This window comes from Marmota marmota, unplaced genomic scaffold, assembly GCF_001458135.2.
Source record: "Marmota marmota marmota unplaced genomic scaffold, marMar, whole genome shotgun sequence".
NCBI classification, from domain to species: Eukaryota; Metazoa; Chordata; class Mammalia; order Rodentia; family Sciuridae; genus Marmota; species Marmota marmota.
In genome coordinates, this window is record NW_026000229.1 from 34,437,787 (window position 1) to 34,451,762 (window position 13,976).

At 34.6% G+C, this 13,976-nt stretch overlaps 1 protein-coding gene and 1 long non-coding RNA gene across 6 annotated transcripts in view; one reads left to right on the top strand and one right to left on the bottom strand.

Annotated features, from left to right (window-relative positions):
- LOC107138149 overlaps positions 1–13,976 on the top strand; it is a 100,289-nt gene that overhangs the window by 64,215 nt on the left and 22,098 nt on the right. The gene's annotated exons all lie outside the window — the stretch shown is intronic.
- Golm2 (golgi membrane protein 2) overlaps positions 1–13,976 on the bottom strand; it is a 101,200-nt gene that overhangs the window by 51,641 nt on the left and 35,583 nt on the right. For both annotated transcript variants that reach the window (XM_015480714.2, XM_015480716.2), the window contains exons 3-4: positions 6,128–6,230; positions 3,897–3,987 (exon numbers count right to left, since the gene is read on the bottom strand). In XM_015480714.2, the coding sequence (XP_015336200.1) occupies positions 3,897–3,987; positions 6,128–6,230 (194 nt within the window). The remainder of the gene's footprint in view (positions 1–3,896; positions 3,988–6,127; positions 6,231–13,976) is intronic.

The following is a 13,976-nucleotide window of genomic DNA, read 5'->3' on the forward strand; positions in this document are numbered from 1 at the left end:
ATTTGGGGTAAAAATGGGAGTTCATAACCCACTTGAATCAAATGTATGAAAGATGATATGTCATGACCTTTGTAATGTTTTGAACAACCAATAAAAAAATTATATATATATAATTTAATATTATATATATATATAATTTAATTTTATATATATATATATATATATATATATATATATATATATATATATATAAATAAATAAACCATTTTTAGCTTGTGAGAAGTACAAAAACAGGCAGCAAGTTGATTTGGCTTGTGGGTTACACATGGTTTACTAACTCCTTTGCCGGAGTAACTTCCAAGATAAACAAACACTTGGCTAATTAGTTAACAAATAAATAAATAAATCCCTGAATATAATTTATGTTGGTTTCAAATGGTGAACACTGAATTTGTCCCTATGAAAAATAACTCTAATTTCACAGAACCAATCTTTCATGTAGTTGAGGAACAGGGAGTAAAGGATAGGGAGCAGAATCAGGCAGTTGGCCTAGAGGGTAAGGCCTGGTGTGCTACCCCACAAAGAAGTTTCCTAGGGATCTACATTCTTGCCCTGCCTTGTCCTAATTAGGGCAGTATAGGGTCAGGAAGAACTGAAGAGTTAACCATTAATTATTAAAACAGCTTAGTACAAAAAAGCAGAAGGTAAGCAAGGCATGGCAGCATACACCTGTAATCCCAGGTACATGGGAGGTTGACGCAGGAGGATTACAAGTTTGAGGCCAGCCTGGGCAACTTGGAGAGACCTTGTCTTAAAAAAAAGAAGGGAGATAGACATGGAGCTCAGTGGTAAAGCATTCCTAGGTTCAAGTCCCAGTACCACTCAAACACCAAAAGAAAAAAGAAAAAAACGTAGAAAGAGAAGTATTCTTGTGCAGAAAAAATGGAAAAGCACTTATCTGTCTGCCTTGGGAGAAGAGAAGAGAGCAAATCTACCCCATTATTTATATTCTAGTTTTGGAAGGGCACAAATGCATAGCAAACTTCTTTTCCCCTTCCTCATATGTTCTGCTATGCTCTTCAAACTTCTCAGTCTCAGTACTACCTTCTGGCTGCCCTCAATGCCTCTACTACGGTCACTCACTCAGGTCTGTCTTCCTCTACCAATCCATCCTCATGTCTCTTCAAAGTAGACTGTACATAGGCAGCAGCTATTCCACTTTGTAGATTCAGAAAATGAAAGAGAAATGACACCCCAATAACCTGCTGTAAAACTGTGGAAACACTTAGAACAAAACCCTGTGAGCTGGGTGTGGTGGTACATGCCTATAATCCAGCAGCTGTGGAGACTAAAGTAGGAGGATCACAGGTTTGAGTTCAACCTCGGCAACTTAGTGAGGACATAAAAAACGTAGTGAGACTCCATCTCAAAATAAAACATAAAAAGGGCTGGGAAGTGGCTCAATGGTTAAGTACCCTTGGGTTCAATCTCTGGTAACAACAACAAAAAAAAAGAACAAAACCCTGTGTTCTTACCTTATAGAACACAGGTGGACATTACCAAAGAGAAAAACAAATTCTTTCACTATTAAATCTCTCTTCACTTTAAATCACAAGACTTTATAAGAACCAAGCCTAGTCAGGTGAGATTAGAGGTGAGTCATAAAAATTACTCAGGTCCTGATGGCTAGTGATCTTCAGAAAAATTCCCTCTATTTCTAAAAAAAACTTCAGAATATATCAGCTTCAAGTAGATAAATTAATAAAAGAATATGCTATGTTAAAAAATATAAATTAGGGCTGGGGTTGTAGCTCAGTGGTAGAGCACTTGCCTAGCATGTGTGAGGCACTGGGTTCAATTCTCAGTACCACATAAAAATAAATAAATAAAATAAGGGTATTGTGTCCATCTACAACTAAAAATATTTTTGAAAAAGTATAAATCAGGGTTGGGGACATAGTTCAGTGATACACCATGTATTTGGCATGTATAAGGCCCTATGTTTAGCATGCATAAGGCACCACCAGGAAAAAAAAAAAAAAAGTATGAATCAAAATTGGTGCCAGGTGCAGTGGTGCACATCTGTAATCCCAGCAGCTTGGGAGGCTGAGGCTAGAGGATTGCAAGTTTAAAGCCTGCCTCAGCAAAAGTGAGACACACTAAGCAACACAGTGAGACCCTGTCTCTAAAGAAAAATACAAAATAGGGCTAGGGATGTGGCTCAATGGTCCAGTGCCCTGAGTTCAATCCCTGGTACCAGCCCCCTGCCAAAAAAATTGGTTATAGTGACTGGTATTTCTTTCTTTTCTTTTAAATGTTTTATTTCTGTGTTTTAAGAAACAGTATCAGACTAGCAAAGATTGAAAAAAATAAAAAGTTTCTAATTTTTTTTTCTTCAAATGGAAGGAAGTAATTGACAACTTTCAGTAAAATGGTATCTATCTTAAATCTCAGAAATATATTAACAATAAAAATTATCATCATCATCATCATCTTTTTCTTTTTCTTTTTTGAAGACTAGATCTTGCTATATTGCCCAGGCTGATTTTGAACTCCTGGGCTCAAGTGATCCTTCTACCTCAGTCTCTTAAGTAGCTGGGGACTATAGAGATGCATTACTGCAGCAGGAATAAAATTATTTTTAAAAGTTAGATACAACTTTGAAAAGATAAATAAGATTGAGAAATCCTTAGCCAAAAGAAAGAATGAAAAGACAGAAATCAACAAGATTAGAGATGAAACAGGAGATATTACCACAGAGCCTTTTAAAATCCAGAGCATTTTCAGAACTTATTTTGAAAATTTATATTCCAATATAAGTATGGGTGGTGGGACTGCAGACTAGTACAACCACTCTGGAAAAAAATATGGAGATTCCCCAAATAACTAGGGATGGAACCACCACATGACCCAGCCATCTTACTTCTTGGTATTTTCCTAAAAAAATCTAAAATCACCCTACAGTGACATAGCCATCTCAATGTTTACTGCAGTACAACTCAAATAATTAAGTTATGGAATCAAACCAGATGCCTGTCAATAGATGAATGGATTAAGAAATTGTGATACACACACACACATACACACACACACACATACACACAATGGGAATTCTACTCAGTCATAAAAAAGAATGCAATTATGGCATTTGCCTATAAATGGATGGAAATAAAGAATATCATGTTAAGTGAAAGAAGCCAAATTCAGAAACTCAAAAGTTGAATGTTTTCTCTCATATGTGGAAGTTGAAGAAACTGGGAGGAAAGGATAGGATAACATGAAGAACCAATCAAATACAAATTAATAGATGAGAGAAAGGAAGTCTAGTAGAGTAGAAGAAGGAGAATGAGAGTGGGGAAGGAAGACTGGAGGGAAAAAAGAGGGATTGTGAACTATAATCAATTTCAATGCATGTGTGTTTGTCAGGATGAACTCACCTACGATGTATAACTATAAAGCTCTAATTTTTAAAAAAGTTAGATAATAAAACTAATTTTAAGCTAAAATATGGTAAGACTTAAGAGTGTACTGAGGCTGAAGTGCAGTGATAAAGCCCTTGCCTAGTATGCTGGGTTCTACCCCAACACTGCAAATATAAACAGATGATATTTTTTGTAAATGTCTAACTTAGCAGTAAAGCCACTACAAACCATTTTTTTAAAATTAGGCAGGCTAGGGCTGGGAATGTGGCTCAAGCGGTAGCGCGCTCGCCTGGCATGCGTGGGGCACTGGGTTCAATCCTTAGCACCACATACAAATAAAATAAAGATGTTGTGTCCACCGAAAATTAAAAAATAAATATAAAAAAAAAATAAAAATTAGGCAGGCTAGAATAAAATTAGGCAGGCTAGAATACTTCAAAATACAATGTTTTATGACAAAAGTAGAATTTTAATTCCCAAATTACATGATTTATAACAAAAACATTTTGATTTAAATATATTTTTTAAATTTACCTTTTGTTCCTGCAAAAACTGGTCTGCTAACTTTTTAATATTTTCTTCATGCTGTGCTCTTAATTCTTTGATCTGCTGTCCACACTGAAAACTAAATTACAAAGGCATTCTTTTAGATTATATAATGTTGGGTTGAATTCTCAAAATTGTCTAGAAGTTGACACACACATTTAGAAAGACAAAACATTCAGTAAGCAGAAGAGTGAATATATAATAACAAAAAAAAAAAACAGACAAATAACTTACAGTCAGAATTTTTAAAATATTTGAACCATTAATAGGAAATATGAAATACCAATGAAGTTAACTGAAAAAATAAATTGAAAAGATGAAAACTCCCAGGGGCTTGGGAGGCTGAGGCCCTAAGCAACTCAGTGAGACCCTGCCTCTAAATAAAATATAAAAAATGTGGCTCAGTGGTTAAGTGCCCCTGGTTTCAATCCCCAGTACCAAAAAAGGGGAAAAAAAAAAAAAGAAAGAAAAAAAAAGGAAAGAAAACAAACTTGACTGCATCATTTTATATATTGCATTTATAAAGAAACAATTGTCAAAGTTAATTTCAATCACAGAAGAGAAAAATACTATAGAAAACTGTGAAACCAGTTTATAATAATAGGATGAGAAAGACTAGAATTATTAGAGTGGATAAAGAATGGCAACTATTGTTTTGTCCAATAGTATCTTAAACACAACACTAAAATTTTAAACCAGAGAATAAGGGGAATGGAAGAAACCAATAAAAAAGATAAGAGTGTATCATCAAGAAAAAGTGAAAGAAAGCAAAACAGTTGAAGGTGGTAACTTTCTGTGGGACTAAGAGTCAAAGAATACAAATACATCATTCATGCAAAAATATATAGTTCATAAGTACACAGAAAAATATTAACTTTCATAATTATAAAATGCAAATTAAACTTTCTATATGGATATATGGTAGTACCTTATTTTCCTATATTAGAGTAAATATCAGTATTACAAATTAGAAAATTAGAAAAATCTTTTTTTTTTTTTTTTTCAGTACCAGGGATAGAATCCAGGGGTGTTTCACCTCTGAGTTAGTCTCAGCCCTTTTTGTGTATTTGAGACAGGGTCTAAGTTGCCCAGCCATGTTTTGAACATGCAATCCTCCTGCTTCAGCCTCCTGAGTTGCCTGAATTTCAGAAGTGTGCCATGTGCCTGGCTAGATAATCACTTTAGAAAGCAATCTCTCATCAATGCTGTTAGAGCAACAAAATTGGTAAAATATTCTTTCCCAAGAATTCTACATTTGAGAAGACACACTAGTAAAATAAGGGGGGGAAACCTTTTTTGCATAAAAATTTTTAAAGCTGTGGTAATCCTAATATTGAAAAAAGGGGAAATTTCTACAGTGATCCAAAAACTGGGAAAAATTAAACAAGTTTTGTTACACTAATATGCTGAATAATATATTACCCCTCAATATGTTAAGTCTTTTTTTCTTTTTTTGAGACAGGTTCTCACTATGTTGCCTAGGCGGGCCTCAGCCTCCTGAGTAGCTGGGATTATAGGCACATACTATGATTCCTAACTAATAGGTTAAATCTTAAATCCTATAACTACACAGAAAAGTACTAAATACTATTAGGTTATAATATATATATGTAAGTGCAGATGCATACTGATAACCTATAGCAGTAAGAAATTAGAAATGGATAAGCTTTTAAAATATGGCGAGTCTTTCTAATTTTTGCTGTATAAATCTAAAATAATAACTTTTATCAAAAATATCATAAAAGTTTTTAATGAATGTTTGCTAGAAAAGTCCCTAAGAGGTTCCCCATCCTCATCACAAAATGTAGAAGTGTAAGCAAGGGGATTGAAGTGCAGAGCAGGAGAAGCAACCAGCACTCTTTGTCTCTTAGCTATTCTTGGGCCATCTCCCAAAGACAGCTTCATCTTTAAGATGTCCCTTAAAAAGAATCACAAAATTTTCATTCAGTCTTAGCTATATCCAATTTGATAAAACTCAGAGATTTAAGGTTTTATGTCTCACAATGAACACTACAACATAGACAAATTCAACATGTCCTATAAGAAATATTTTCATGTTTAGCATATCAAAATAAAAGCCATCAAAAGACAAAGTGAAACAAACTTAAAAGAACTAAGAATATAAAAAAGAAAAATAATCCAGAAAAGAAGAAATTAATTAAGTCCAAACTTAAACAATATTTCAGTTTCATAAATATCTGTTGCACGTATCATCTTACCTTTCATACTCTAACCTCTTCACAAGGTAAGTATTATTCTTCCTATAGTCCTGAAGCTGGTCTTCTTGTCGAAGAAATTCCTGTCGAAGTTCAGCAAGTTGTTCTATCCACACAAGGTAAGAACCAAAGGAACTAAGTTTACTGACTAAGAAACTATGGAATGTTTTAAAATTACATACATTTCTCAATTTCTTTATTCATATTCTCAGGAAATTAAATCATAGCACAATTTAATTATCTTTCATAACATACTCATGGTAAGTAAGATTTATTTTTAAAATAATATAGCTTCTGGCTGGGGTTGTGGGTCAGCGGTAGAGCGCTCACCTAGCACGTGCAAGGCGCTGGGTTCAATCCTCAGCACCACATAAAAGTCAATAAATAAAAACAAAGGTGTACAAGTAAAAGAAATAAATATTTTTAAAAAATAATATAGCTTCAACTCCTTTCACATCAACCTGAAATATTTGTAAAATTATATACCTTTGAATATTATATAGACAAATACTATGCTATGTCAACAGTACCAAAAATACTACCTCTTTCTCTAAACCTATCTGCTTTAAAAGAAGTAGAAAAAGAAATCATGGATATGACCACCATGGATACAGAATTCAAGGCTTCTTTTTAATTTTAAATCCCATCTGTCTACCAATTTAGATGGCAATCACTTTAAATCTCATTTCTAATTCTACTACTCCACTTACTCAAAATTCCATTTTTAAACTCATAATTTCTGATCTAGGGCTTAATGTTTTTTATGTTATTGTTTGTTTTGGTTTGGTTTTAGTACTGGGGATTGAGCCCAAGGTACTTTACTACTAAGCCACATCCCCAGTCCTTTTTTTTTTTTTTTTCTTTTGNTATGAAAAATTAGTGACTTGTAGCTCATTGGTATAGAACTTGTCTAGAATTCTGGTTCAACGTCAACAACAAAAGAAAAAAATATATATTTGTATAAAATGTTTATAGTTAATAGTCTTTACATATTTAGGCCATGTTTTAAATTTCTACTTCATTCTATTCTCCAATATGTAAACATGGTTGATCTATTCTGACCTCAGACAAGTGTGATTAATCAGTAGCCAGGTAACCATAAATAATATATTCAGTTTGTTATCCGATCCCTATTCCCATCTCCTAAGATTTAGCAGGCTGGAAGTAGAAGAAACCCTGCCTGGCCCCAGCTATGAATATTGATTCTAGAGAGACAATGAGATTCCTGCAAGAAGCAGTATCAAAAAGCCTTGAAGCTAACCAGTTCATTAAACCTGTGCTCAGGCTAGATAGGTTCTATAATTGAAGGTTACTTCAATTTAAAAAAAGAAGAAAAAAATCAGTAACTATGAAGAATAAACTAAAATTGGTGATTGTTAGTGTAAACACTTTTCCACTGAACTACATTCTCAGTCCTTTATAAAAATAAATTTATCTTTTTAATTTAACTTATTTATTTTATGGTTCTGGGGATTGTGGTTCCAGGGCACTCTACCATTGAGCTACATCCCTGGCTCTTTATTTTGTATTTTGAGACAGGATCTTTCTAGGTTGCTGAGGCTGGCCTGGAACTTGCAATCCTCCTGCCTTAGCCACCCAACTTGCTAGGATTATAGGCATGTACCACCATGTCATCAGGACATTCTTAGTTATAATGAGTAATATGAAATTCCAAGCTGGATAGCAAATTAAAGTCTGAGCCAGATAATCTTTTGTAAACATTTAATTCATAATCACTGGCTACCCATTTTCTAGATTTCTTTCCTTTATTACGTGAGTTCACAAAGAAAAAAAAATCAGGCAAAGAAGAGTAAATGTTGATTTCTTGGAGAGATGATTAAAAAATTACTTAACAACCTTAGCAATTAAGCAATATCAGTAATAAAAAAGTCCTAATTTTTATAAGTGGGATAAAGATCTGTACTGTATAAAAAGCAGCTATTAATGCACCAATACTATGAACCATATAACATCTGTTTTTCATGGAAGGCTTATAAAATTATTCTTATTACTCTAAAGACTCTCTAAAAACACTCAAGTTGTGTGTGGAGGTACATGCACATGTGCATGCGTGCACACATACACACACTCAGACTGTACAAACACCTTCCCCCACCCAGAACTGGAGACTGAAGCCAGGGCCTCACACATGCTTACTGCATCCCCAGCCCTTTTAAAATTTTTAAGACAGGGTCTCACCAAATTGCCCAGGTTGGCCTCAAACTTGCATCCTCTGCATGTATATGTGTATTTTTTTAAAAAGCAGATGTAGGAGTTGGGGGTAGCTAGATTAGTGGCAGAGCAAGTTACTTAGCATTTGCAAGGTCTTAGTTTCAATCCTCAGCACCAAAAACAAACAAACAAAAAACTCAGATGTAAACATATAAATGCATCCATGTTAAAAAAAAAAGAATAAAACTACATCAAAGTGATCAATGATTATGTCTGGTGGCATTATAACTGTAGCAATAAACATGAATAAATTTTTTTTAAGTTACATGAACATTTGTTGATATATATACAAATTATATGAAAAATTAGTGACTTGTAGCTCATTGGTATAGAACTTGTCTAGAATTCTGGTTCAACGTCAACAACAAAAGAAAAAAATATATATTTGTATAAAATGTTTATAGTTAATAGTCTTTACATATTTAGGCCATGTTTTAAATTTCTACTTCATTCTATTCTCCAATATGTAAACATGGTTGATCTATTCTGACCTCAGACAAGTGTGATTAATCAGTAGCCAGGTAACCATAAATAATATATTCAGTTTGTTATCCGATCCCTATTCCCATCTCCTAAGATTTAGCAGGCTGGAAGTAGAAGAAACCCTGCCTGGCCCCAGCTATGAATATTGATTCTAGAGAGACAATGAGATTCCTGCAAGAAGCAGTATCAAAAAGCCTTGAAGCTAACCAGTTCATTAAACCTGTGCTCAGGCTAGATAGGTTCTATAATTGAAGGTTACTTCAATTTAAAAAAAGAAGAAAAAAATCAGTAACTATGAAGAATAAACTAAAATTGGTGATTGTTAGTGTAAACACTTTTCAGGAAAAAGGGAACAGAAAGATTACAGAACTTTCTCCTTATTTAGGCTTCCTTTTCCTAGTCTGTAAAATACCTGAAGTAGCTTCAGAATGAACCCAAGTCTTAGTATCATTTCAAGGGGTAGAATGGCTGCTGACTCCCCATAAAACCATTGAAATTCCTCATCAGGAAACAAAACTTTCATTTATAATTGAAGAGAAAAAGCTTAAAATACAATTAACAAAGAAAAATCAAAACAGTATGAATGAGTTTTAGGCCATGTAAAACATCAGATTATTTCCTGTTTGGATAAGGAAAAGGATTATAAAGCAGGAATTTAAGGCTGGGGATGTGGCTCAGTAGTAGAGTGTTTATCTAGCATGTACTTGGCTCTGGGTTCAATCCTTAGCACACAAACAAAAGCAGAGAGTCAATTGGTGCTTTAAGTAAGTCAAAACAAAGACTTGAAACAGAAAAAATAAATAGACCAGAAAGTAAAAACAAAACTTTTCTTTATCATAATTTAACTTCCAACTAACTGGCATATGTTTTCTTTATATAACCTGGCATAAGATGTATCTATTGTGGCTGCTCTTGGTCAAGATTCTCTGGGAAGATTGAATATAAGTAAGTCCCCAGCTGATAGTGCAGGGCCTTCTATCTCTGAATGTAATATCAGAGTATGTTATAGAAAAGCATGGCTATACTGCCTTAATTTAACTTCTAAAAATGAGGGGTAGGTATGAAAGATGTTATTTAGGACTAGCTTCCCCCACCCACCCCCATGATGCTGGGAATTGAACCCAGGACAACTTGCATGCTAGACAAATATTCTACCACTGAGCTATATTCCCAGCCCTCTTAAGACTGGGAATTTTTTTTTTTTTATTTTTTATTGTTGGCTGTTCAAAACATTACATAGTTCTTGATATATCATATTTCACACTTTGATTCAAGTGGGTTATGAGCTCCCATTTTTACCCCATATACAGATTGCAGAATTACATCAGTTACACATCCATTGATTTACATATTGCCATACTAGTGTCTGTTGTGTTCTGCTGCCTTTCCTATCCTCTACTATCCCCCCTCCCCTCCCCTCCCCTCCCCTCTTCTCTCTCTGCCCCCTCTACTGACATTCATTTGTCCCCCTTGTATTATTTTTCCCTTTCCCCTCACTTCCTCTTGTATGTACTTTTGTATAACTCTGAGGGTCTCCTTCCATTTCCATGCAATTTCCCTTCTCTCTCCCTTTCCCTCCCACCTCTCATCCCTGTTTAATGTTAATCTTCTTCTCATGCTCTTCGACCCTACTCTGTTCTTAGTTACTCTCCTTATATCAAAGAAGACATTTGGCATTTGTTTTTTAGGGATTGGCTAGCTTCACTTAGCATAATCTGCTCTAATGCCATCCATTTCCCTGTAAATTCTATGATTTTGTCATTTTTTAATGCAGAGTAATACTCCATTGTGTATAAATGCCACATTTTTTTTATCCATTCGTCTATTGAAGGGCATCTAGGTTGGTTCCACAGTCTTGCTATTGTGAATTGTGCTGCTATGAACATCGATGTAGCAGTGTCCCTGTAGCATGCTCTTTTTAGGTCTTTAGGGAATAGACCGAGAAGGGGAATAGCTGGGTCAAATGGTGGCTCCATTCCCAGCTTTCCAAGAAATCTCCATACTGCTTTCCAAATTGGCTGCACCAATTTGCAGTCCCACCAGCAATGTACAAGTGTACCCTTTTCCCCACATCCTCGCCAGCACTTGTGGTTGTTTGACTTCCTAATGGCTGCCAATCTTACTGGAGTGAGATGGTATCTTAGGGTGGTTTTGATTTGCATTTCTCTGACTGCTAGAGATGGTGAGCATTTTTTCATGTACTTGATGATTGATTTTATGTCCTCCTCTGAGAATTGTCTGTTCAGGTCCTTAGCCCATTTATTGATTGGGTTATTTGTTATCTTATTGTTTAATTTTTTGAGTTCTTTGTATACTCTGGATATTAGGGCTCTATCTGAAGAGTGAGGAGTAAGATTTGTTCCCAGGATGTAGGCTCCCTATTTACCTCTCTTATTGTTTCTTTTGCTGAGAAAAAACTTTTTAGTTTGAGTAAGTCACATTTGTTGATTCTAGTTATTACCTCTTGTGCTATGGGAGTCCTATTGAGGAATTTGGAGCTCGACCCCACAGTATGTAGATCGTAGCCAACTTTTTCTTCTATCAGACGCAGTGTCTCTGATTTGATATCTAGCTCCTTGATCCATTTTGAGTTAACTTTTGTGCATGGCGAGAGAAAGGGATTCAGTTTCATTTTGTTGCATATGGATTTCCAATTTTCCCAGCACCATTTGTTGAAGATGCTATCCTTCCTCCATTGCATGCTTTTAGCCCCTTTATCAAATATAAGGTAGTTGTAGTTTTGTGGATTGGTTTCTGTGTCCTCTATTCTGTACCATTGGTCCACCCGCCTGTTTTGGTACCAGTACCATGCTGTTTTAGTTACTATTGCTCTGTAGTATAGTTTGAAGTCTGGTATCGCAATACCGCCTGATTCACACTTCCTGCTTAGAGTTGTTTTTGCTATTCTGGGTCGTTTATTTTTCCATATGAATTTCATGATTGCTTTCTCTATTTCTACAAGAAATGCCGTTGGGATTTTGATTGGCATTGCATTAAACCTATAGAGAACTTTTGGTAATATCGCCATTTTGATGATGTTAGTTCTGCCTATCCATGAACAGGGTATATTTTTCCATCTTCTAAGATCTTCTTCTATTTCTCTCTTTAGGGTTCTGTAGTTTTCATTGTATAAGTCTTTCACCTCTTTTGTTAGGTTGATTCCCAAGTATTTTATTTTTTTTGAAGATATTGTGAATGGAGTGGTTGTCCTCATTTCCATTTCAGAGGATTTGTCGCTGATATACAGGAATGCCTTTGATTTATGCGTGTTGATTTTATATCCTGCCACTTTGCTGAATTCATTTATTAGCTCTAATAGTTTCTTTGTAGACCCTTTTGGGTCTGCTAGGTATAGAATCATGACATCTGCAAATAGTGATAATTTAAGTTCTTCTTTTCCTATTTTGATGCCTTTAATTTCTTTCGTCTGTCTAATTGCTCTGGCCAAGACTGGGAATTTTTAAAGCAAAAATATATTTACTTCTAGAAAATTTTGACTTCAAATTTTCTTTCCATAATTGGCCCAAAAAGAAGGTGAAACACTCAAAATAAATAAATGCATACTAATTCATGTAAACTAGTTTATGTATTATTTCAGGAATTTAAAAAACAATTCTTATTAATTTCATTTCCAAGAAATATTTATCACCATAGTTTTTTTAAGGGTCTCAGTATCTATTAATTTCAGTATACTGAGTATTAATTTTAAAAAATTCAAATCTGGATTTGGTAATTAACTTGTCAAGAAGTTTATTTCATTAGAAACCATTCAAGTTGTAAAAGATGAAATTCAATTTTAAAAATCAGCTCATGTCTATAACCCAGCAACTAGAGGCTGAGGAGGAGGATTATAAATTTGAGGCCAGCCTGGCAACTTAGTGAGATCCTGTCTCAAAATACAAAATAAAGAGCCAGGGATGTAGCTCAATGGTAGAGTGCCCTGGAACCACAATCCCCAGAACCATAAAATAAATAAGTTAAATTAAAAAGATAAATTTATTTTTATAAAGGACTGAGAATGTAGTTCAGTGGAAAAGTGTTTGCCTAGCATGTTCAAGGCCCTGGGTTCAATCTCCATTGCTAAAAAAAAAAAAAAAAAAAATAGTCTAAGCTTCAGTGAGTGCACTAAAAATCAAAAGTCATACAGGTATAGCTTCAAATCAAGTCTTTTTCTCTGCTCAAGAGTACCACACAAAATTTCAAAATATTTTAAGATCTACCTCAACACACTCAGTTCCATAAAGATTTTTACTCAGTATATAGGTTGTCATTTTCCTTAACATACATTAACAGAAGCCACAGGACTTCTTACTCAACTGACTTATTACTATTTAATAAGAAATATAATGTTTTTATACTGGGGATTGAACCCAGGGGCGCTTAATCACTGAGCCACATCCCCTGCCCCTATTTTTTAAATATTTTATTTACAGACAAGGTCTCACTGAGTTACTTAAGGCCTCCCTAAGTTGCTGAAGCTGTCTTTGAACTCACGATCTTCCTGTCTCAGCCTCCAGAGCTGCTGGGATTAAATGCATATGCCTGGCGCAAGAAACCCAAAAAATACATTTTGATGACTAGTGGACTCATTTGTAAAAACTGCAAACTGCAAGCAGCACGACAGTGACACATCTTCTGTCATAGTAATGTACTCTGTGAGTCAAAAAGAGTAGAAGAAAGACACTGAATGCAACAAAAACAAATGCAACAAATAAGAAACATTTCTGATACAAAGTTAAAATTGTTCTAAATCATAGATACCAAAAAATGAACAATTTTTATTTTAGGGTTGCAAAACACAAATAACACTTTCAAATAGTTTTGCTAGATGAGGAGAAAACTACATTACAAAGAAAGCTTAGGTTGGCTTCTTTAAGGATGATAAAAATAGATCATCTAATTCTATATAAAAGAGGCTCAAAATGATAAAAGAATAAAAGGATATTTACAAAATTAGAAAGCATGTACTATCCCCAAAGATACACTTTGAATCAATGTGTATAAGGTTTTAAAATACACAGATCTATAAACAAAAAGGTTGAATTGGTCCTCAGACCCCAAACTCCAAAAGGCTGGCAGATGATATGAAGCAACAGAAGCAAAGTGTAGTGCTTCTTCACCTTACGTATTTTTCCCA